The sequence below is a fragment of the Acanthochromis polyacanthus genome, chromosome 20 (assembly GCF_021347895.1).
Source record: "Acanthochromis polyacanthus isolate Apoly-LR-REF ecotype Palm Island chromosome 20, KAUST_Apoly_ChrSc, whole genome shotgun sequence".
NCBI classification, from domain to species: domain Eukaryota; kingdom Metazoa; phylum Chordata; class Actinopteri; family Pomacentridae; genus Acanthochromis; species Acanthochromis polyacanthus.
Window position 1 is genome coordinate 32,005,872 of NC_067132.1, and position 25,181 is coordinate 32,031,052.

Below are 25,181 nucleotides of genomic sequence, written 5' to 3' on the forward strand. Positions count from 1 at the left end.
GTATCAAAGCAACAACCAATCAAATTCATGAACTTTGCAGATTTTTTTATTTGTTCATCAAAAACTGATCTTTTAACTCAAACATGGAAACAGAAATCCAGTGAAACGATAAAGAAGGGAGTCAGTCTGCTGCTGGTTCTGACTGGGACCAGTTCTTCCAGTCTGAACACCAAACTGGACCACTCATCTCAAAGGCTTGTCCTCCTTCTGGTCCCCCTCATTGGCTGGACCGATGCTCCGCGCCCGACTCCTCACCTTTCAGAGACTTCAACCTGAGGCAGCAAGAGTTGAAATCAGGTCCAAACCAGATTCAGTCTGAACAGGTTTAAAACAGATCCAGAGTTTTAAACCAGGTCAAACAGCATCTTTACGGGATGTACCAGTTAGGTCCAGTTTACGGACTGGTGTAAACTGGATCCAAAGCACATCCTCACAGCGTGATGAGGTCTGAGCAAAACTGTCACAATGAGGTTTAAATTAGATACAAAAGCTAAACCGGTTCAGACTAGATCAGACCTGTTACAATAAACCGGTTCAGAACAGTTACCGCCTGCTAGACCTGTTAGAATAAACCGGTTCAGACCAGATCAGACTCACCTGTGCAGGTGTTCCTTGCAGAATGTGCAGAGTCGCTGCATCTCAGACTGGACGAAACTCTGCAAGACAAACGGGGACGAGTCCAGAATCATTAGTATAACTGTACTGTTACTGTAGTACTACTGCAGTATTACTGTAGAGTGAGTACCAGGATCTGAGTGTTGATGGAGTTCAGGTTAGTTGAGTTTTCTTCCAGTTGTTTCAGCTGATCACTGATGCTGCTCTCAAACCTCTGCAGCAACGTCAACCTGCAGACAAACACAGGTTCAGTACTGGGACAGGTGTGTGTAGGTGGGAGGTACCTGTGTGATGGACAGGTGTGTGCGGTACCTGTGTGATGGACAGGTGTAGGCGCTACCTGTGTGATGGACAGGTGTAGACGGTACCAGTGTGATGGACAGGTGTAGGCGGTACCTGTGTGATGGACAGGTGTAGGCGCTACCTGTGTGATGGACAGGTGTAGGCGCTACCTGTGTGATGGACAGATGTAGGCGCTACCTGTGTGATGGACAGGTGTAGGCGGTACCTCTGATGGACAGGTGTAGGTGCTACCTGTGTGATGGACAGGTCTAGGCGGTACCTGTGTGATGGACAGGTGTAGGCGGTACCAGTGTGATGGACAGGTGTAGGCGGTACCTCTGATGGACAGGTGTAGGCGGTACCTCTGATGGACAGGTGTAGGCGGTACCTCTGATGGACAGGTGTAGGCGCTACCTATGTGATGGACAGGTGTAGGCGGTACCTGTGTGACGGACAGGTGTAGGCGGTACCTGTGTGATGGACAGGTCTAGGCGGTACCAGTGTGATGGACAGGTGTAGGCGGTACCTGTGTGACGGACAGGTGTAGGTGGTACCTGTGTGATGGACAGGTGTAGGCGGTACCTCTGATGGACAGGTGTAGGCGGTACCTCTGATGGACAGGTGTAGGCGCTACCTGTGTGATGGACAGGTGTAGGCGCTACCTGTGTGATGAACAGGTGTAGGCGGTACCTCTGATGGACAGGTGTGTGCGCTACCTGTGTGATGGACAGTTGTAGGCGCTACCTGTGTGATGGACAGGTGTAGGCGCTACCTGTGTGATGGACAGGTGTAGGCGCTACCTGTGTGATGGACAGGTGTAGGCGCTACCTCTGATGGACAGGTGTAGGCGCTACCTGTGTGATGGACAGGTGTAGGCGCTACCTGTGTGATGGACAGGTGTAGGCGGTACCTCTGATGGACAGGTGTAGGCGCTACCTGTGTGATGGACAGGTGTAGGCGGTACCTCTGATGGACAGGTGTAGGCGCTACCTGTGTGATGGACAGGTGTAGGCGGTACCTGTGTGATGGACAGGTGTAGGCGCTACCTCTGATGGACAGGTGTAGGCGCTACCTGTGTGATGGACAGGTGTAGGCACTACCTGTGTGATGGACAGGTGTAGGCTCTACCTCTGATGGACAGGTGTAGGCGCTACCTGTGTGATGGACAGGTGTATGCGCTACCTGTGTGATGAACAGGTGTAGGCGCTACCTGTGTGATGGACAGGTGTAGGCGCTACCTCTGATGGACAGGTGTAGGCGCTACCTGTGTGATGGACAGGTGTAGGCGCTACCTGTGTGATGGACAGGTGTAGGCGCTACCTCTGATGGACAGGTGTAGGCGCTACCTGTGTGATGGACAGGTGTAGGCGGTACCAGTGTGATGGACAGGTGTAGGCGGTACCTGTGTGATGGACAGGTGTAGGCGCTACCTGTGTGATGGACAGGTGTAGGCGGTACCTGTGTGATGGACAGGTGTAGGCGGTACCTCTGATGGACAGGTGTAGGCGGTACCAGTGTGATGGACAGGTGTAGGCGGTACCTGTGTGATGGACAGGTGTAGGCGCTACCTGTGTGATGGACAGGTGTAGGCGGTACCTGTGTGATGGACAGGTGTAGGCGGTACCTCTGATGGACAGGTGTAGGTGCTACCTGTGTGATGGACAGGTGTAGGCGGTACCAGTGTGATGGACAGGTGTAGGCGGTACCTGTGTGATGGACAGGTGTAGGCGCTACCTGTGTGATGGACAGGTGTAGGCGGTACCTGTGTGATGGACAGGTGTAGGCGGTACCTCTGATGGACAGGTGTAGGTGCTACCTGTGTGATGGACAGGTGTAGGCGGTACCAGTGTGATGGACAGGTGTAGGCGGTAGCTCTGATGGACAGGTGTAGGCGGTACCTCTGATGGACAGGTGTAGGCGGTACCTCTGATGGACAGGTGTAGGCGCTACCTGTGTGATGGACAGGTGTAGGCGCTACCTCTGATGGACAGGTGTAGGCGCTACCTGTGTGATGGACAGGTGTAGGCGCTACCTGTGTGATGAACAGGTGTAGGCGGTACCTCTGATGGACAGGTGTGTGCGCCACCTGTGTGATGGACAGGTGTAGGCGCTACCTGTGTGATGGACAGGTGTAGGTGTAACAAAGACGAACAATTCTTGACTGTTGCACCCCTCCATTTGGAGTGGTACATTCCACCCCGTCTAAGTTGGTATGCTCCAGCCCTGGTGCAGTTGAGAAGACGGTGTTCATCTCGTTAGCTTCTCGTAGCTCTGTGTACATGCTGTTGTGTGCGTCAATTGAAAGAATGTAAGTTTGTTTAAGTAAGATATACATAGTGTGAAGGATTTCCACTGAATTATGTTTGTGCATTTCATGTTTAATCTGCGGCATCTTGTTAATTGGGCATCGTTAAGTGCCGCTACGGAATGCAGTGTTACGGTCGCATGTGCGTTTAGCACCTGTTGTTCTTATAGTAGGAGTTAATGCTTATCACCATGTATGGCTGTTGTTGCTGCAGAGATATATATGTGTGTTGCATATGTGCTGTAGAGTGCTAACCTCTGCTAGTTACATATAGTTATTGGTATTTTCTGCATGAAAAGTACTGCTTTTATGTTACTTCCCCCTAAGGGAATTCTGTGAAGGGACGTATTATATGGTCTCATGGCACCATCTAGTGGTTATTTTGTAATATAGCGGTAAATCACCCTACAAAGCCAATGTGACATTTTGAATCCACAAATCGCTGTTAAATGGTAGTTAGTACATAGATATATATTCTTATATTGTGTTATATTTTCAATTTCAGACCACACACACATACGGCATTCTGTACACCTAGTTGGACTTTGTCAATAAAGTCTCTGAAGCGGAACACGTGGACAGTCTGTGATTTGATCGATCACACCAGTGGTGGTTGGTGAATTCCGAACCATAAGAATTGGAAAGGAGCCATTGCGCTATACTTTCTTTTATGGTCCTTCGAGCCGGATCGCCATCTCGCCACTGATAAGGATGCCTGAAGTACCAGAGGACCAGCCCAGTGTGCGCGTCAGGAGGCAGCCATCCCTTCCCGCACACTTGCAAGACTACGACCTCACCGGCTTCCACAGGAGTAATCCTCTACCTGTCTCAGCTCACCCTGTTCAGTACCATGAGGAGGATAGAGGAATAGAGGAAGGAGCAACCGGAGGCGAGCGCTCGTCATCACCCGTCAGCCAGGATGATAACCCCTCGACCCAGTGGGTATTGAAGGATCAGTGGTCCTCTAAGAGAGAGTCCCTCCGGAGGACTGACCAGCAGAGACCAGGCCCAGATGGAGAAGCCCTGCTCGCAGAGTTGGAGGAGGTAAAGATGCAGAATGCGACACTTCGTTATCAGAATGAGCATAATAAGCTCAAGTTAGAGCAAATCAGCCGTCAAAACTCCTCTGACACCCGCAAGCTACGTGAACAAGTAGAGCAATTAAGTGGTCTGGTCCAGCAACTGCAGGCATCAGGTGAACCAGTCAAGCCCAGGACCACCAGCCCGCTGGAGACAGAGCGTTCATCTGCTCCTTTGAGATGTGAACCCATCCCAGTGAAAGCACATCTCTCCCCACCACTCAAGGTGCAACCCACCTCCTATGTTAACCAGAGGATGGCTCCAATCACTAGGAAATTCCGAGAGTCGTCCGATCCCAGTTCCTCTGAGAGTGAGGAGCATCACTACAGGTCACATCGAGGCCCTGCATCCAGGAGACAAGACACTCGCCATTACCGTCACTCCCGTCGCCATACCCCAAGTCCAGTGGGAGGACAGGAGCGGTTCTATAGGGGCCCAACGCCCACAATTCCTGACATGAGCAGCCCAAATCCACGGGACTTTAATCGTCTGAGGATTGCCCTTGATAACCTTCTCCCCAGTGATGCTTCAGAAAGATTTAGGTATCAAATACTCGTTGATCACCTTAAGACCGAAGAGGCGCTTCTCATTGCGGACTCATATAGTAACTCTACACATCCTTTTACTGACACCATGGCAGCTCTGAACCTGCAATATGGACAGCCCCACCAGTTAGCCCTCCAACGGATAGCTGAACTCATGGATGGACCGAATATCACTCATGGTGACACCAAAGCTTTCAGGATGTTTGCACTCCGCGTGCGTTCCTTGGTGAGCATGTTGGAACAACTGGGAAGAAAAGGCAATGTCGAGTTAGAGTGTGGCTCACATGTGTCTCGGCTGTTAAGTAAACTCCCCCATGAGCTTCGCTCTAGTTTCCGCCGCTTCATTCACCCCCTCACCGTGCCCATACCAACTCTCCTTGACTTTGCTGGTTGGCTAGAGTACGAGCTCCAGATACAGGAAGACAACACCCAGTTCAGCATCAGCACAAGGAGAGAGAAGGAAGTCAAGAGCAAAGGTCAGAAGAAACCCTTTAAAGCTTCCACAGGACCGTCAACTGTTTTTATGAGCACAGCACCCGCTCCCCAGAAGGAGACAACTCCGCCACCTCCAGCTGACCTCAACAAGAAGTACTGCCCCTACTGTGACAACAGTAAGCACTCACTGAATAACTGTGCTAATTTCAAGATGCTCAGCTCGATTCAGAAGCAGAGTTGGATTAAAGATAACCACCGTTGTGGCCGAGGCCATCGAGCTGCTGAATGTAACCTGAAGATGCGCTGCAAGAGCTGTAGTAGCCGTCACCTTCTTGCTCTGCATGATATCAATGCATGGGCTGGTGGCGGTAGAGAGCAGGTTGGAGCGAAATCAGACACCACAGAAACCTCCATTACCAGCACTACAGAGGAGGTCCTATACATCGACCGACCTTTAGAAGGGCGAAAGGTGCTGCTCAAAGTCAGTAGAGTTGTGCTGAGGAATGGAAGCAGAACCATGGATGCCTACGCCATACTAGACGATGGTTCAGAGCGCACAATTCTCCTCCAAGCAGCAGCTCAGCAGCTTGGCCTTAAAGGGGAACCCGAAGATCTCCCCTTGAGAACTGTTAGACAAGAAATGCAAATCCTACATGGTGCTATGGTTTCCTTCACCATCTCGTCTGCTGCTGAACCACATCGGGTTTACGCCATCAAACACGCCTTCACCTCAAAACGCTTGGGTTTAGCTGAACATACCCATCCAGTTGAGGCGCTGCAGAAGAAATATAAACATCTGAAAGATCTACCCCTGCAACCGCTGCATCTTGTCCGCCCCGTCCTACTCATAGGCTCAGATCACCCCCACCTGATCACACCGGTAGAGCCGGTACGCCTGGGACCCCCTGGAGGCCCTGCTGCAGTAAAGACTCGTCTTGGATGGACTCTCCAAGGCCCAGCACAGGGTCTGCGGCGTTGTCAGGCAGAACAGCAGATCTTATTCACATCCATCCAGTCACAGCCCTCAGAACTCTACAGCCATGTGGAGAAGCTGTGGCAAATGGACACTCTGCCCTGGCGCAATGAGAAGATTAGCACCCGCTCACGTCAAGACCAAGAGGCTCTTGCCCTGCTGGAGAGTAGAACAATCAGAGTGGATGTAGAGGGCATCCACAGATACGCTACCCCCCTCCTACGTGTGCAGAACATGCCCCCACTGAAAGCTCCCAAGGAAGCAGCTCTCCCTCAGCTCCGTGCAACAGAGAAAAGGCTGTCTCGAGACCCAGAGAAAGCAGCTGCTTACATGGCCGAAATGCAGAAGCTGGCAACAGCAGGCTACATTGTGAAGGTGAAACCAGGTGAAGAAGACACTCCTACAAGCTGGTACATCCCCCACCATATGGTGACGCACAATGAGAAGAACAGAGTGGTCTTCAACTGTTCATTTGAATATAAAGGTGAGAGCCTGAACCGACGCCTGCTCCCTGGTCCAACACTGGGTCCCTCTCTACTGGCTGTGCTTTTGAGATTCAGGGAGCATGCAGTGGCTATCAGCAGCGACATTCGCAGCATGTTCCATCAGGTCAGACTGCTTCCTGATGACCAGCCCCTCCTCAGATTCTTGTGGAGAGATCTGAAACGCGAGGAACCGCCCGACATTTTGAATGGAGAGTGCTACCGTTTGGCACCACCAGTTCTCCCTGCTGTGCCACATTCGCTCTTCAAAAACATGCAATCGAACATACTAGTGAGGGAGAAGACGTCAGAGAAGCAGTGCTGAAGTCATTCTACGTGGACAACTGTCTACACAGTCTCTCATCTGAAGAGGAGGCTAAAGCCCTAGTGGATCATCTGCAGCACACACTGGCCAGCGGGGGCTTTGAACTAAGACAGTGGACAAGTAATAAACCATCTGTTATCTCCCACCTGCCCCCTGATATCAGATCCACCAGCGCAGAGTTGTGGATAATCCAAGGTCAACCAGATGCTTCTGAACGAGCCCTTGGACTTCTCTGGCATTGTCCTTCAGACACACTGTCTTACAAGCACCAGTCCGTTGAGCACACAGTGGTCACCCTCCGCACCATTTACCAGGTGCTTGCTAGCCAATATGATCCCCTTGGATTTATTGTGCCGTATACCACCAGAGCCAAGGTTGTTGTTCAGAGACTGTGGGACCAAAAGAGAGACTGGGATGATCCATCCCTACCTGAAGACCTCCTTCACGCTTGGCAGGAGTGGGAGGGTGAGCTCCCTGATCTGAAGAACATCATCCTACCAAGGTGCTACACCAGCGAACATCTGGATTCAAAGACCAGTCAGAGAGAAATACACGTCTTCTGTGATGCTTCAGATCGTGCCTATGGCTCTGTCGCATACCTGTGAACTGAGAGTGCCGAAGGTGAAGTGGAGACTGCCTTTCTCACCGCCAGATCTCGCGTAGCTCCGAAGAAACAACAATCAATTCCACGCCTGGAGCTATGTGCAGCCCTAACCGGAGCACAGCTGACGAAAGTGTTGAAAGAAGAGCTCACTCTGCCCATTCGGCAGATCACCTTATGGACTGATTCAACCACTGTACTTACCTGGTTGCAGTCTGATTCTTGTAGATTTAAAGTGTTCGTAGGAACACGTGTTGCAGAAATTCAGGAACTGATTGCTGGAGACTCATGGAGGTATGTAGACTCTGCAAATAATGCTGCAGACGACATCACTAGAGGCAAGCACCTTCAAGAGCTCACAGCCACGAGTCGCTGGTTCCAAGGTCCAGCCTTTCTACGAAAGACCTCCGATCAGTGGCCACAATTGCAACAGGTGCCAGCCATCACTGCAGAGTGTGGGGAACTGAAGAAAGCGACTTTCTGCGGCCTATCTGTCACACCTCCCCTCACCGCTATTCCCGACATCACCCAGTCTAAGACCTGGAATGAACTGGTTGCAGCCACTACCCAGTCCCTGCAGGGGGCGGCCCACGCCCAACTCACTGCTGATGACTACAGACAGGCAGAGAACATCCTACTTCAGCGAGTGCAGCAGGACTGTTTCCCCCATGATTATGACCAGATGCGGGCAGAGAAATCCCTCTCCAGCAGTAGTCGCCTTATAACTCTGGCTCCACAATTTGACAAGACTGCACAGCTCATCAGAGTTGGTGGTCGGCTACGGCACACACCAGACATCGATGTAGAGACCCTCCACCCGATTGTCCTCGACCCCAAGCACAAAATCACGCAGCTTCTCATCCAGCATTATGATGACCAGCTACACCATCCAGGTAGTGAACGAGTGTTTGCTGAAGTGAGGAGGAAATACTGGATCCTAAGAGGAAGAGAGGCCATACGGTGTCATCAGCATCACTGTGCTGAATGCAGGAAGTGGCGTGGGAAGCCACACATCCCCCGCATGGCAGATCTTCCCCCCGCTAGGCTACGTCTCCATAAGCCGGCCTTTTATTCAACAGGGGTCGATTGTTTCGGTCCCTACACCATAAAGATCGGCAGAAGAACAGAAAAGAGATGGGGCATAATATTTAAATGCCTGACCACAAGGGCAGTGCATTTAGATCTCCTCACCAGTATTGACACAGACTCCTTCCTGATGGCTCTGAGGAGGTTTGTGGCCCGCCGAGGCAAGCCCTTGGAGATACACTCTGATCAGGGCACAAACTTCAAGGGTGGAGAGCGGGAACTGAGAGAGGCCTTCTCGTCACTTCAGCCAGAGCTGCAGACCCACCTGGCTTCCCAACAGATCAAGTTCACCTTTAACCCACCGAGTGCCCCTCACTTTGGGGGCTGTTGGGAGAGAGAGATACGATCTCTCAAACAAGCCCTTCAGGTTATTCTTGGCAATCAGTCCGTCACTGAGGAGGTCCTGCAGACTGTGCTTGTGGAAATTGAGGGCATCCTTAATTCCAAACCTTTAGGCTACACCTCATCTGATGTGGCTGACCCTGACCCTGTGACCCCCAACATCCTGTTGATGGGGCGGCCCGACTCGTCACTACCACAGGTTGTATACCCAGAGTCCGAGCTTCTTAGTAGACGAAGATGGCGCCAGAGCCAACTTCTAGCAGACCACTTTTGGAGCCGTTTCATCCGATTCTATTTGCCTGATCTTCAGACGAGGCAGAAGTGGTATTCAGACCCTGCAAACCTTCAAGCTGGAGACACGGTAATGATAGTTGACCCCCAGCTTCCTCGAGCGTTATGGCCCGTGGGACGGATCACGCAGACCCTTCCAGCTCCTGATGGACGTGTCCGAACTGTGACAGTTGAAGTGGGAGATCGCTCCTACACTCGGCCAGTGTCCCGCATCATCAGCCTTCCTAAGCTGCCGGACTGCTAAGGACTGAAGGCTGACTATGGCCATTGCTGTTGTGCAGATTTCCTAAGGAAATCTGGGGGCGGCTGTAACAAAGACGAACAATTCTTGACTGTTGCACCCCTCCATTTGGAGTGGTACATTCCACCCCGTCTAAGTTGGTATGCTCCAGCCCTGGTGCAGTTGAGAAGACGGTGTTCATCTCGTTAGCTTCTCGTAGCTCTGTGTACATGCTGTTGTGTGCGTCAATTGAAAGAATGTAAGTTTGTTTAAGTAAGATATACATAGTGTGAAGGATTTCCACTGAATTATGTTTGTGCATTTCATGTTTAATCTGCGGCATCATGTTAATTGGGCATCGTTAAGTGCCGCTACGGAATGCAGTGTTACGGTCGCATGTGCGTTTAGCACCTGTTGTTCTTATAGTAGGAGTTAATGCTTATCACCATGTATGGCTGTTGTTGCTGCAGAGATATATATGTGTGTTGCATATGTGCTGTAGAGTGCTAACCTCTGCTAGTTACATATAGTTATTGGTATTTTCTGCATGAAAAGTACTGCTTTTATGTTACTTCCCCCTAAGGGAATTCTGTGAAGGGACGTATTATATGGTCTCATGGCACCATCTAGTGGTTATTTTGTAATATAGCGGTAAATCACCCTACAAAGCCAATGTGACATTTTGAATCCACAAATCGCTGTTAAATGGTAGTTAGTACATAGATATATATTCTTATATTGTGTTATATTTTCAATTTCAGACCACACACACATACGGCATTCTGTACACCTAGTTGGACTTTGTCAATAAAGTCTCTGAAGCGGAACACGTGGACAGTCTGTGATTTGATCGATCACACCAGTGGTGGTTGGTGAATTCCGAACCATAAGAATTGGAAAGGAGCCGTTGCGCTATACTTTCTTTTAGTAGGCGCTACCTGTGTGATGGACAGGTGTAGGCGCTACCTGTGTGATGGACAGGTGTAGGCGGTACCTGTGTGATGGACAGGTGTAGGCGGTACCTGTGTGATGGACAGGTGTAGGCGGTACCTGTGTGATGGACAGGTGTAGGCGGTACCTGTGTGATGGACAGGTGTAGGCGCTACCTCTGATGGACAGGTGTAGGCGGTACCAGTGTGATGGACAGGTGTAGGCGGTACCTGTGTGATGGACAGGTGTAGGCGGTACCTCTGATGGACAGGTGTAGGCGCTACCTGTGTGATGGACAGGTGTAGGCGGTACCTGTGTGATGGACAGGTGTAGGCGCTACCTCTGATGGACAGGTGTAGGCGCTACCTGTGTGATGGACAGGTGTAGGCGGTACCTGTGTGATGGACAGGTGTAGGCGGTACCTGTGTGATGGACAGGTGTAGGCGCTACCTGTGTGATGGACAGGTGTAGGCGCTACCTGTGTGATGGACAGGTGTAGGCGCTACCTCTGATGGACAGGTGTAGGCGGTACCAGTGTGATGGACAGGTGTAGGCGCTACCTCTGATGGACAGGTGTAGGCGCTACCTGTGTGATGGACAGGTGTAGGCGCTACCTATGTGAAGGACAGGTGTAGGCGCTACCTGTGTGATGGACAGGTGTAGGCGGTACCTGTGTGATGGACAGGTGTAGGCGGTACCTGTGTGATGGACAGGTGTAGGCGGTACCTGTGTGATGGACAGGTGTAGGCGCTACCTCTGATGGACAGGTGTAGGCGCTACCTGTGTGATGGACAGGTGTAGGCGGTACCTGTGTGATGGACAGGTGTAGGCGCTACCTGTGTGATGGACAGGTGTAGGCGCTACCTCTGATGGACAGGTGTAGGCGGTACCAGTGTGATGGACAGGTGTAGGCGCTACCTGTGTGATGGACAGGTGTAGGCGCTACCTATGTGAAGGACAGGTGTAGGCGCTACCTGTGTGATGGACAGGTGTAGGCGGTACCTGTGTGATGGACAGGTGTAGGCGGTACCAGTGTGATGGACAGGTGTAGGCGGTACCTGTGTGATGGACAGGTGTAGGCGGTACCTGTGTGATGGACAGGTGTAGGCGGTACCAGTGTGATGGACAGGTGTAGGCGCTACCTGTGTGATGGACAGGTGTAGGCGCTACCTGTGTGATGGACAGGTGTAGGCGGTACCAGTGTGATGGACAGGTGTAGGCGCTACCTGTGTGATGGACAGGTGTAGGCGGTACCTGTGTGATGGACAGGTGTAGGCGGTACCTGTTTTGATTGACAGCATTGAGCAGTGAGGAAACGTTTTGTTGGCACTCGTTCAGAGAATGAAGAACTTCAGCTTCTACTTGGTGCCAGCCGCCCTGCAAACACTTTAACTGATTAGTTTTGCTTTATTGATCCTTGAAGTCACTGATCAGCCAATCACAGAAAATCGTCAATAACCACTGAACCACCACAGGTTACTGACTGTGAAGTGTTGCTCCAGCTCTGTTTTGAAGGTCCTGAAAGCAGCCACGATGTCAGACTTTGGCTCCGCCCCTTCATAGGATAGACCCTTCACAGTTGGCTCCGCCCCTTCAGGTAAGTGGTCTGAACAGGTAAGCAGCAGCAGATTCATAGAACACTTTACCTTCAAAATGAAACTCAAATGAAAGAATTTACCTGTGAGAGCTAAGCTAGACTCCTCCCCCTCCTGCTGTTGCTCCACCTTCCTCTTGTGGACAGTTGTGCCCTCAGTCTGGTCTGACAGGTAACCTGAGCACAGACACAGATTAATTTTAGTTCTGACTGACTTTGGTTCAGTATTTAGAGCCCTGACCAGCAGCAGGTTCCACGTTTACATCGATGAGATAATCTGGAGTCAGTTTTATAAATCTGTCTGTTTTAGTAGTTTGTTCTGCCTTTAGGACACGTAAAGGCATTTGTTCTTCAGTCCTCAGTAATGAGGAGTCATTTTATTTTCTACTTTCCCCACTTCTGGTGTTTCTTCAGGATCCTCCAGAATGGTGAGTTTTTACCTGAATCTGGAGCTTCTCTCTTCCGGAACACCTGGTGAGAAAACAGGAAACACTTTAGAACCGGGAAACATTTCAGAACTGGGAAAAGAGCAGAAGTTCTCACTGAGGAAAAACTACTGAAAGAAACCTTTTCTGATGGAGAGTGGCTTTGTCTGAACTCCTCTGAGACCTGAAGCTCCGCCCACTCAGGAACACTTGGTGTGGAACCAGACAGGTGGACTTCAGGAGCGTCAACATCATCAGTCAGATCAGCATTTACCTGAAAACCAGCTGGATTCATACAGACAGCAGATGTGGTCAACATCACCCTATACGATGTTTACAGCATGTTGTTTACAGTCCATGGTTTACATGTTGTTAACAGCCTGTTGTTGTTTACAGCGGTAAAGTTGTAAACAGCCGACTCACGCTGGGCTGTGGTGGGAGTGGAGTGTCTGATCTGATCAAACAGGATCTCTGCTCTGTTTCTGGTTTTTGGCTGAAATGCAGAAAAGTGATGTCAGACTTAATAATCAACTGTTTGTTTGTTTGTGTCAGTGTGGTTACCGTGGATACGGGGGAGTTTTCTTCACTGCTCGGAGACGACAGCGGTAAAACTATGGACGGAGAGACAGAAAACTTGTTTATATGAACAAACGTAACATTAAAGACCGTTGCAACGTTTCTACAACATTTCTATGTTTCAACCTCAAAGTTAAAATTCAGATTTTTACAGTTAGTTTGAACCAAACAGTTGATTTGACTTTTCTTGGGTAAAAATGTTTTCTGACATGAAATCTTTCACTTTTGTTTTTAACTTAAAACTGCAGAAAATAAAGAATTCGCTGGCTGGAAGTTATTGATCCTTTACGGATATTATCTGATCAATAATCAATAAGAACAAGCAGAGAAATGAACTGAGAAAGTTCTTGATTAATGTGGGAAAGTATGATCACCGATGGCATCATCAACAACTTTATGATGTCACAAACGCTGTTGATGTCATAAATGTTGTGGATGATGTAATAAACATTGTTGATAATATAATAAACGCTGCGGATGATGTAATGCAGTGACATCAGTGGGGTTGATGACTCACCCCTCAGCTGACTCTTGCTCGGTGTTTTTTTGCGGCCGTAGGATCGAACACTGTGTCTGTCTGCTGCGGGGGAGGCCTGGACCGTACCACGTGCGTCTGGAGGACGGGGGGACCGCTGCACTTTCTGTCAATAGTGACATCATCAGTGTGACATCATTAACATGTCTTGTTAAATTCATTCTGTTGGAGCTTTAGGTCACAAGTGACTCGTTGCAGTTTTTGGTTTTTCTTTGTCTGCAGACTTCCTAAGGTCTCAGAAAAACTGGACCTCTGGGACACCTGAAGACGGTTAGACCACCTATGGAGACACCTGTCTGCGAGGAAGACCATGTGACTGCATCTGAACGCATCCACTGAGAAGATCAACACAAACTGAGATGTTCTGACAAATGAAGAGGAGAATGGTGGTAGTACCATGAAGACCCTCCCAGCTGCCTCCTCCAGCTCTCTGTGAAGTCCACAGCTGAAGGTCAGCTCCACCGTCTGTTCTCTTCTGTCCTGGTACATGATGGGATTGTTCAGATGGACGCTCAGGACCGTCTCTGTCCATCATAGGAAACAGAAAAACAAAAACCTGAGAACCTGAAAACAGATCAACAGATTTTACATCTACAGGATGACAAGATGGTAGGAGCTCCAGGAGAAACCAGCTGGTGGTTCCAGAACCTCCAGCAGTTTCCAGAACCTCCAGCAGGTTTCTACCAGGACCTGGATGACAGAACCTCCACAGAAGAATGAGCAGACAACATTAGTTCAGAGTTTAAACATCTGAGGGAACCTGGTGGTCAAGAAGGTTCCTGGATTTCATGTTTTTATGGAGTAACAATCAAAATAGCTTTTTCTGGTTTCCATTCTTCTGAGTCCTATAGACAGAAGACGGTCAGAGTTCTCCTTCCTTCTTCATGGTTGTTCTGTTTCTATAGAGCTGCAGGACTCCAGATTGTGGTGTTCTGACATGTTCTGACCATCATGTTTGTCCTGCAGGCTGTAATGATCCACGTCCTCCTTCAGCAGATGGATGGATCCCCACAGAAAACCCTGAAACATGAACAGAACCTCACTTTTAACAGATGTTCCTCAGATGTTCCTCAAATGTTCTCCAGCTGATCTCCAGGTGTTTCCCAGCTGTTCTTTTGTCCAGAGAGAAATCTCTGTAGTTCTCAGTATTACAGTACTACAGATTGAGTACTCATAACTACAGACTGAGTATTCAGTACTGCACCTACCTGAGGTTCATCGATGAAAAAACTCACACATTCTGAGCCCATGTTGAAGTCGATCCAGAACTCGTCCAGTTTGTCATCATTTGGAGCAAACAGCTGCAGAGGGACCAGATGTGAGGAGATTGAGATGTGAGGAGAACCAAACGTGAGGAAATCCAGAAGAACCAGATGTGAGGAGAACCAGATGTGAGGAGATCCAGAAGAACCAGATGTGAGGAGAACCAGATGTGAGGAGAACCAAATGTGAGGAGATCCAGAGGAACCATGGAGGTCAGACTGAGGTGCAATGTTTACCTGGGTGGAGCTGAGAAAGGCTCTCATGCAGGGGAAGGTGTAGACCCTGACAGACGGCATAAAGGGAGAAGAACATCAGAGAAGTTCTCAGGAGGTTCAGATCATTCAGGTTCTGGGGTGTTTACCTTCTCTGGTCTCCATGGTAACGGTTAACGAAGTTCAGGAAACGTCTGCAGTCCTGGAGAGACAGACAGGAGATCAGACAGACAGGAGATCAGACAGACAGACAGACAGACAGACAGACAGACAGACAGGAGATCAGACAGACAGGAGATCAGACAGACAGACAGACAGACAGACAGACAGACAGACAGACAGACAGACAGACAGACTGACAGACAGGAGATCAGACAGACAGACAGACAGACAGACAGGAGATCAGACAGACAGACAGACAGACAGGTCACTCACCACCTCAAAGTCTGCATCACTGATGTCACAGAAGGCGCTACTGATGTCATGGCTGGAGAACCACTGATTGGCTTTCTGCTGTCTGTCCCTGCGTGGAGTCAGACGACAGAGAGCCTCTGATAGGCTCACCTGCAGCTCGTAATCTGAAAAACACAGGACTACAAACATGGCCGCCAGTCCCCACGTGTGTTGAACAGGCAGAGGATCAGATGACAGGTGGAGAACACACCTGGAGAAGACATTACACCTGGACGAGACGCTACACCTGGACGAGACATTACACCTGGACGAGACGCTACACCTGGACGAGACGCTACACCTGGACGAGACGCTACACCTGGACGAGACTCTACACCTGGACAAGACGCTACACCTGGACGAGACGCTACACCTGGACGAGACGCTACACCTGGACGAGACGCTACACCTGGACGAGACGCTACACCTGGACGAGACTCTACACCTGGACAAGACGCTACACCTGGACGAGACGCTACACCTGGACGAGACGCTACACCTGGACGAGACGCTACACCTGGACGAGACGCTACACCTGGACGAGACGCTACACCTGGACGAGACGCTACACCTGGACGAGACGCTACACCTGGACGAGACGCTACACCTGGACGAGACATTACACCTGGACGAGACGCTACACCTGGACAAGACGCTACACCTGGACGACAGAAACTCACCTCCAACTGTAAGAATGGCTGCAGCCACCTGAGAGCTGAGAGACAACACAGTATTAGAGTACTACAGTAGTATTACAGTACCACAGTATTGTAGTAGTACTACAGTACTGTGGTACTGTAGTAGTATTACAGTACTACAATAGTACTACAATACTACAGTAGTATTACAGGATCTCGTTCTGCTGGTTCTGGATCTGCCTCCTCTGTTCTCGGCTCAGAGACTCCAGTATGCTGTTGAAGGTTCTGATGGACTGAAAGCAGAGAAAAGATTTCAGGACCAGCACAGAGCAGCACAGAGCAGCACAGAGCAGCACAGAGCAGCACAGAGCAGCACAGACCAGCACAGACCAGCACAGAGCAAGTTGTTTCCATGGTTACCTCCAGTCTCAGTGGGAAGTTGATTTGAGGTTCCAGAGTGAATCGAGCCAACTGACGAAGAACCACAGACAGCTGACTAACTGCAAGGGCAGACAGACAGACAAGTTTGAAAGCCAAAATTTAAACTGAGAATACAGTCAAAAAACAGAAAGAAAAAACAAACCTGGGAGAGAAGCTTGACCCAACACCTGACAGACAGACACACAGGTTAGTTCTGTTAAACATCTCTCAGGTTAATGTAAATTAAAACTCATTTATACTGAAACTAATGTTTGCTCTGAGCGTTTAGGGAACATCTGGAAGTTTTAGCCTCTGAAAACAGTCTCAGTTAACCTAATTAAAGTCACTTCAAACGAGTGTTCTCATTGGCCAGTGGAGTCACCTGACCTGTGATGGAACACTTCATTACCCAGCATGCTGCTCACCAGGAAGTAGTCAAACAGCTCCTCAGTAAGATTCAGCAGGGGGGCGGAGCGTTTCTGGAGATCAGAGGTCAGCAGGTCACTGACCGCCTCGAACCACAGCAACACCTAAACAATAATCAGTGATCAATACAGCTTGATCAGATCACTGATCACCAGATCAATACAGACCAATCAGACTGATCAGATCAATCCAATCAATCCGATCAATACAGATCAATCAGATCAATCAGACCTTTGATGTCAGTCCGAGGCTGATGAGCGTCTGCAGGTCGTTTGTGTTTTCAGACAAAATCATTAAAGACTTTAAAACCACCAGAACTCTGCTGAAGCCAGATCCACACAGGTCCTGAAATAAACAAACAAACAAACAAACCAGATCCACACAGGTCCTGAAATAAACAAACAAACAAACAAACCAGATCCACACAGGTCCTGAAACAAACAAACAAACAAACAAACAAACCAGATCCACACAGGTCCTGAAATAAACAAACAAACAAACAAACAAACCAGATCCACACAGGTCCTGAAACAAACAAACAAACAAACAAACAAACCAGATCCACACAGGTCCTGAAATAAACAAACAAACAAACAAACCAGATCCACACAGGTCCTGAAATAAACAAACAAATAAACAAACCAGATCCACACAGGTCCTGAAATAAACAAACAAACAAACAAACCAGATCCACACAGGTCCTGAAATAAACAAACAAACAAACAAACCAGATACACACAGGTCCTGAAACAAACAAACAAACAAACAAACAAACAAACAAACAAACCAGATCCACACAGGTCCTGAAATAAACAAACAAACAAACAAACAAACCAGATCCACACAGGTCCTGAAACAAACAAACAAACAAACAAACAAACCAGATCCACACAGGTCCTGAAATAAACAAACAAACAAACAAACAAACCAGATCCACACAGGTCCTGAAATAAACAAACAAACAAACAAACAAACCAGATCCACACAGGTCCTGAAATAAACAAACAAATAAACAAACCAGATCCACACAGGTCCTGAAATAAACAAACAAACAAACAAACCAGATCCACACAGGTCCTGAAATAAACAAACAAACAAACAAACAAACAAACAAACAAACCAGATCCACACAGGTCCTGAAATAAACAAACAAACAAACAAACAAACCAGATCCACACAGGTCCTGAAACAAACAAACAAACAAACAAACAAACCAGATCCACACAGGTCCTGAAATAAACAAACAAACAAACAAACAAACCAGATCCACACAGGTCCTGAAATAAACAAACAAACAAACAAACAAACCAGATCCACACAGGTCCTGAAATAAACAAACAAATAAACAAACCAGATCCACACAGGTCCTGAAATAAACAAACAAACAAACAAACAAACCAGATCCACACAGGTCCTGAAATAAACAAACAAACAAACAAACCAGATACACACAGGTCCTGAAACAAACAAACAAACAAACAAACAAACAAACAAACAAACAAACAAACCAGATCCACACAGGTCCTGAAATAAACAAACAAACAAACAAACAAACCAGATCCACACAGGTCCTGAAACAAACAAACAAACAAACAAACAAACCAGATCCACACAGGTCCTGAAATAAACAAACAAACAAACAAACAAACCAGATCCACACAGGTCCTGAAATAAACAAACAAACAAACAAACAAACCAGATCCACACAGGTCCTGAAATAAACAAACAAACAAACAAACAAACCAGATCCACACAGGTCCTGAAATAAACAAACAAACAAACAAACAAACCAGATCCACACAGGTCCTGAAACAAACAAACAAACAAACAAACAAACAAACAAACAAACAAACAAACCAGATCCACACAGGTCCTGAAATAAACAAACAAACAAACAAACAAACAAACAAACCAGATCCACACAGGTCCTGAAATAAACAAACAAACAAACAAACAAACCAGATCCACACAGGTCCTGAAATAAACAAACAAACAAACAAACAAACAAACCAGATCCACACAGGTCCTGAAATAAACAAACAAACAAACAAACAAACCAGATCCACACAGGTCCTGAAATAAACAAACAAATAAACAAACCAGATCCACACAGGTCCTGAAATAAACAAACAAACAAACAAACAAACCAGATCCACACAGGTCCTGAAATAAACAAACAAACAAACAAACCAGATCCACACAGGTCCTGAAATAAACAAACAAACAAACAAACAAACCAGATCCACACAGGTCCTGAAACAAACAAACAAACAAACAAACAAACAAACAAACCAGATACACACAGGTCCTGAAATGAACAAACAAACAAACAAACAAACCAGATCCACACAGGTCCTGAAATAAACAAACAAACAAACAAACCAGATCCACACAGGTCCTGAAACAAACAAACAAACAAACCAGATACACACAGGTCCTGAAACAAACAAACAAACAAACAAACAAACAAACAAACCAGATACACACAGGTCCTGAAACAAACAAACAAACAAACAAACCAGATACACACAGGTCCTGAAACAAACAAACAAACAAAGACATGGTGTTCCTCGTTACCTTGGTAACCAGCATGTCCACCCTGGTGACGGTGGTGTTGGTGAGTCCTTCACGACGCAACAAAGAAACCAGCTGAGCTGCATCTCCATGATGAAGACAGTTCTCCATTAGAACCTCAAACTAAACAGAACAGGTTCTCCATTAGAACACACATTCTCCAGTCAAACTGAAAGTATTTCCTGAAAACCTTAAATTCGTCCTTAAACAGTAGAATTAGAACCTGTGGAACGTTCTGTGCATCTGTTCTACCCTGAACCTCTAGAGAACCTTCAGCAGGGGGCGCTGCAGGACAGAACATGCTCTCCATCAGGAGACCGTTCCCTCTGATCGATGCAGATTATTGATCGTTATTGGGACCCACTCTGACGTCACACTGATCAATAACGTCATTCGTCCAGCAGCCAGTCGGAGTCAGTCACATTTAAAATCAATCGATCACCAATAATACGCATCAAACCGGTTCTTACCATCTCTTTCCGTCCGTGGCGGGTCGGGGCGCGCACAGCTGCCGCTAATTAACTCATCAGAGTTGTGGCCGCGCCGCAGCACAGAGAGAAAGTAGTCCCGGCGGAGGGATATCAGCGGGATTATTATCATTAAACTTGAACGTCATTAAACACTGAGACAGGTGTGCACATGTGTGTAAAGGTGCAGCTTCATCTCCATGACAGTTTGATGATGTCAATAATTAAATGTGGGCTGCACAGCGGCGTAGTGGTTAGCACTTTGGCCTTGCAGCAAGAAGATCCTGGTTCAAATCCCGGCCTGGGTCTGGGATCTTTCTGCATGGAGTTTGCATGTTCTCCCTGTGCATGCGTGGGTTTTCTCCGGGTACTCCGGCTTCCTCCCACAGTCCAAAAACATGCTGAGGTTAATTGGTTACTCTAAATTGTCCGTAGGTGTGAATGTGAGTGTGATTGTGTGTCTGTATATGTAGCCCTGTGACAGACTGGTGACCTGTCCAGGGTGTCCCCTGCCTTCACCCGAGTCAGCTGGGATAGACTCCAGCACCCCCCATGACCCTAGTGAGGATAAAGCGGTGTGTAGAGAATGCATGGATGGAATAATTAAATGTGACTTCAGGACGGAATTTTTTTCTTTTCCTCAAACACCTCAGTGACGTCAGCATGTCCTGGCAGGTACAGAGGCAGACAGGTGAGCAGGTCCTGCTTTAATTGATGACTAATGAGTTTGTTTGTTTTGGTAGAAACACCAAAGTGTTTACACAACACACACACACACACACACACACACACACACACACACACACACACACACACACACACACACCTGTACATGCGCGCGTGCGTATGTGTACGTGTGTGTGTGTGTGTGTGTGTGTGTGTGTGTGTGTGTGTGTGTGTGTGTGTGTGTGTCCGCGGGCGCGCGCCTTTCTGTCAGACATACAGTAAAAACGGATCTTTTCTGACTGGAGTCTGGTCTGCAGCGCAGGCGCAGCGGAGCCTCCCGTTCACACAGAACGGACCAACCAAATTCCGTTCATTTTTCTCTCGATAGTTCACCTGCGGCTTTCTGCTGGACTCCCCCCTCCCCCCTCCTCCCTCCTACGTCTCACCTGTCCTCCTCCTCCTCCTCTTCTCACTTCTTTCAGACTCTGCACGGAGCCGCACGCGCTGTTGGGAGGATTTTAATGATCACTTTAATAGAAATTAATTAAACTTTAAAGATTTAATTCAACTTCAGAGTTTCTCAAATAAACTTTCTCCTCCGAGCTGACATCTGTTTTCTAACTGAAACCGGACCCGAAGGATCTGGATCAGAACCATCCAGAGGACCAGGACCAGTAACGGGACCAGGACCAGTAACGGGACCAGGACCAGGAGCGGCAGCATGTCCCGGGCCGAGGAGCGGGACGAAGCGGACTGTGTTTGCTCCGTTGGGATGAAGCTGACCTGGGACATCAACGACCCCAAGCTGCCTCAGGTAACCCAGAACCGGTAACCGATTAACCAATCACGGATCAATCAGCGGATCATCCCTGATGAGACCGAACCGATCCACTCTGGATTTTGGCGCGTTTAAGCGGGGAGTACACCTTATTTCACAGGTTCTCAAAGCCATTATATTGTATGGCTCTTAACAATGTTTGATATGACCCAGTTTAACATGCTATGCTTCATTTTAAAGCTTATGAGTTGCAAATTGTCATTTTAACAGTTAGAAGTTACATGCAGTGATCCCCGGGGACAAAATCTTGTCCTAAACATGTCAATACACATTTCCCAGTGACCCATCTTTAGATGCTATCTGCTCAGAGTCCATACATTTTGTGTTAATGACTCTTATACCTTCTGATAGAGTAACCTGCTGTAGAACAAATAACGGGTGCTTTGGGGGTAACTCTTTTTCTTATTGCCACAGCAACCATTTCAATATAAATAAGTCTTTACCCCAGAATGAAAATGGTCTTAAGTGGTCAGATTATAAAGTTTTAAAAAAAGCATCCATTATTTTAAGAAGTACTGTCTGAAGAACAATCTGTGAAAGAATCAGCATGATTGCTCAAATAGTTTAAAAGTTATCAGGTTTTACGTAACGCCTGTCCCAAAACATACAGATTAAAAAAATGGCAGGTGAAGATTGTGAACCACGCACAAGTTCTCACCAAGCTGCTGTTTGTCACTAACTGAACATTTAATGAAGCCTAATGAAGAGTTTAAGCACTTAACAAGGTGTACTCCCCTTAAAGTCGGTTTCCTGCGGTTCTTCTGGGTTCTAATGACGGAACGTTTCCAGAAAAACGGGAAGGACCGAGTTAATAATAATAATAATAATAATAATAATAAAAGCAGAGCAGCAGATAAACTGACATCTTTATGATTTATTAATTATGATCTCCAGTTTGGTTGAAATTTAGTCTTTCAAAATTAAATCACATAAATATAAACAGAATCATCATAAATAAGAATTAAACATAATAAATATAATAGAATCATAAATATGAATAAAACATAATAAAGATAAATGGGTTCAGGTTTTCATCAGAAGTTTACAGATAAAGAAGAAATAAATCAGAGAACATAAAAGGAACATCACAGAACATAAATAATGTTCTAAAGAGAACCAGAAACTAAAGCAGGAACCACAATGATCTGAATGAGAAGAAAAACTGATCAATAATCAGTAACCTGTGATTTAATCTAAACAAACTTTCTTCCATTTTTCTGAATGAGTTGAACTGATTTTGTTGATGAATTATTATTTTTTCTACGTTTAAACCAGAAAATCACAACATTTGATCCTTCAGAGGACGTTTAGTTTAAACTTAATAAACATAAATTATACCAACAAAAAAATCTACGTCAGTAAATATTAAATATGAATACGAAGTCGAGCTGCTTTTTAGTCTTTAAAGAAATTAATTAACATGACGAGCATCAGAGAAACGTTCCAGCTGGTTATTATTATTATTATTATGGGATGTTATCAAATCATATCGTTCATAAATGACATCGTTTCACATTTATGTCATTAAATGATGTTTTTGTCATTTAATGTTTTTAAATTCTAACATGATTTCACAGTGAAATGTTTTTATAAATCCTGTTATTAAACACCTGCATCATTGTAAAGTTCAGTTGTGACATTAAATATTAAATAATAACGAGATTTTAAATCATCATAAATCTGTGACATTAATGACACTAATTATTAGAGATGCAGCAGAACTGTTCTAACCACAGGCTTCCAGCGCTGTTCTGAAGGTTCCCTGAAGGTTCTCTGAAGGTTCCCTGAAGGTTCTCTGAAGGTTCCCTGAAGGTTCTCTGAAGGTTCTCTGAAGGTTCCCTGAAGGTTCCCTGAAGGTTCCCTGAAGGTTCTCTGAAGGTTCTCTGAAGGTTCCCTGAAGGTTCCCTGAAGGTTCCCTGAAGGTTCTCTGAAGGTTCTCTGAAGGTTGTCTCCGTGTCGTGGAACTCGCTGACTCAACTCTTCGTTCTGTTGTTGCTAAAACAGAAAAAACTGGTTTTTAGATTTCTGTTTCCACTGAAAACACTTCGTAGATCTGACCTGGGATCAGCTGGAACAAGCGATCAATAGCTCCCCTCAAATACCCCCACAGTGATCAATAACTTGATCGATCAGGGTTATAAATAATCCCTTATCCTCCATTTAGTTTTTATTGTTTTTAATCTGAGTCGTTCTTTAAAGTTCCTTTAACAGTTTCCAGTTTTCTGCTTTTATTACATTTAATTAAATAAATTAAATTTAATAGAAAGAATAAATTTAATGAAGTTGTTTTAAATCAGAGGAATTTAAAGAACATGTGACAGAACAGCGTGGACGGCTGATCGCTGCTCATTCACATCAGAGCTGCTCATACTTCTGAACACGGCACTCAGTAATCAAACTGATGTCATTGTTCATTTGAATCATCTTTCAGCTTTTAAACTTATTGAATTTTTAAAAAATGTCAAATTAATTGCAGATGTGTTTCGTGTTCCGTTTGTGGTCACAGAGGAGGAAAGGAACCAGAAGATCTGAGCCTGTTCTACATATAAGCTACAAACATCTGTGTCTGGCTTTAAGGATGATGAGAAATAGTCCGAACTTCCAGAGAAACGTCGGTTTTTAACCCGTTGTTAGAATGTTTAGAGGAGAAGCTGCAGTTTATTTCTGCTCATTTATTTACCAGGAAGGTGTTTGTGAGGAACCAGAAAGGACAAATAAAATGCATAATAATTATTATCATTATTAGTGTCTGTGCGTTTGGGGGAAATGTTCCTTTATTTGTTCCTCCAACCGTGTGTTCAGTAGAAACATGAAGTCAGTTTGAATTAGTTTAGATTCTGAGGTGTGTTCTAAACGTTCTGAGGAGGTTCTACATGAAGAACTAATTAATAATAATTCATCCAGAGAAGACATTAACTGCAGATTGTAAATCAGTAAAACTATAAATTCAAAATCATTTTTAGACCGTGACACGTTGTTTGGATCATGAGGTAAAATACTGGATTGTTCTTTGTTCTTTTGTCGTTTTGTGTCTCATTTTCATGATTCTTTGTCTGTTCTTCTTGTTCTTATAGTTTGTTTTTCGTCTCGTTTGTGTTGTTTGTCCGTTTTTGTCTTTTTGTCATTTTGTCTCGTCCATTTTTTGTTGTTTTATAACTTTTTTGTCTAATTTTTTGTTTTGTTTCGTGTTGTTTGTCTCATTTTTTCTCTTTTTATGTCTCATTTTTGGAATATTTTGTCTTGTTTTTGTTGTTTTTGTCTTCTTTGTCTGACTCTTGTCGTCTTGTTTCTCATATTTGTTGTTTTGTGCTTCTGCTTTGTCTCAGTTGTTTTTTTTGTCTAATTTTTGTTGTTTTGTTTCTTTCTTTTGCCATTTTTTGTCATGTTTTTGTTGTTGTTTTTTCTTCTTCTGTGGTTGTGATCCTCCAGTAAATCCTCCATGGTTCAGTTCCAGGTGACTAAATGTTGTGTTTCTTTGTAGACACTCTGATCTGGAAGTTGTAATGAGGAAATTATAAACTGAGGATGGATGAGGATGGAACTGAATTTATTTTTCTTAATAAATTTCAGGTTGTTCATGAT

The 25,181-nt window shown here is 46.3% G+C and overlaps 2 protein-coding genes and 1 long non-coding RNA gene across 61 annotated transcripts in view; 2 read left to right on the forward strand and 1 right to left on the reverse strand.

Annotated features, from left to right (window-relative positions):
- Window positions 1–30: 30 nt before the first annotated feature.
- On the reverse strand, window positions 31–20,038 carry LOC110960942 (synaptonemal complex protein 2-like). 40 transcript variants are annotated; one of them, XM_051940199.1, is made up of 28 exons: window positions 19,852–20,035; window positions 19,632–19,751; window positions 17,286–17,399; window positions 17,054–17,158; window positions 16,792–16,816; window positions 16,629–16,708; window positions 16,419–16,501; window positions 15,553–16,285; window positions 15,267–15,319; window positions 15,142–15,187; window positions 14,851–14,943; window positions 14,590–14,662; window positions 14,039–14,166; window positions 13,625–13,748; window positions 13,093–13,142; window positions 12,955–13,024; window positions 12,674–12,816; window positions 12,547–12,577; window positions 12,191–12,283; window positions 11,997–12,118; window positions 11,487–11,889; window positions 10,689–10,742; window positions 2,548–2,687; window positions 1,726–1,887; window positions 1,178–1,285; window positions 746–955; window positions 598–656; window positions 31–272 (listed from the first exon to the last, which is right to left on the reverse strand). In XM_051940199.1, the coding sequence occupies exons 1-28, from the start codon at window positions 19,936–19,938 to the stop codon at window positions 218–220; spliced, it is 3,564 nt and encodes a 1,187-aa protein (XP_051796159.1). In that variant the 5' UTR covers window positions 19,939–20,035; the 3' UTR covers window positions 31–217. The 40 variants fall into 40 exon arrangements, 33 of the variants coding, with proteins under 33 accessions (XP_051796159.1, XP_051796160.1, XP_051796161.1 ...); XM_051940200.1 differs by having other exon boundaries at window positions 1,726–1,833; window positions 19,852–20,034; XM_051940201.1 differs by lacking the exons at window positions 1,178–1,285; window positions 1,726–1,887 and having other exon boundaries at window positions 19,852–20,032.
- On the forward strand, window positions 1,093–11,798 carry LOC127531288 (uncharacterized). 20 transcript variants are annotated; one of them, XR_007938318.1, is made up of 10 exons: window positions 1,130–1,298; window positions 1,467–1,518; window positions 1,685–1,902; window positions 2,095–2,176; window positions 2,397–2,590; window positions 2,783–2,916; window positions 10,702–10,757; window positions 10,866–10,949; window positions 11,474–11,585; window positions 11,726–11,798. It is a non-coding gene; the product is annotated as an uncharacterized LOC127531288 (long non-coding RNA). The 20 variants fall into 20 exon arrangements; XR_007938317.1 differs by lacking the exons at window positions 1,467–1,518; window positions 10,866–10,949 and adding an exon at window positions 11,280–11,335; XR_007938313.1 differs by lacking the exon at window positions 1,467–1,518 and having other exon boundaries at window positions 1,685–1,820.
- Window positions 20,039–21,408: 1,370 nt separating the features above from the next.
- gcm2 (glial cells missing transcription factor 2) overlaps window positions 21,409–25,181 on the forward strand; it is a 12,743-nt gene continuing 8,970 nt past the window's right edge. Inside the window, exon 1 of the mRNA XM_022208354.2 lies at window positions 21,409–21,575. Coding sequence (XP_022064046.1) covers window positions 21,483–21,575 — 93 coding nt within the window. The 5' untranslated portion in view covers window positions 21,409–21,482. The remainder of the gene's footprint in view (window positions 21,576–25,181) is intronic.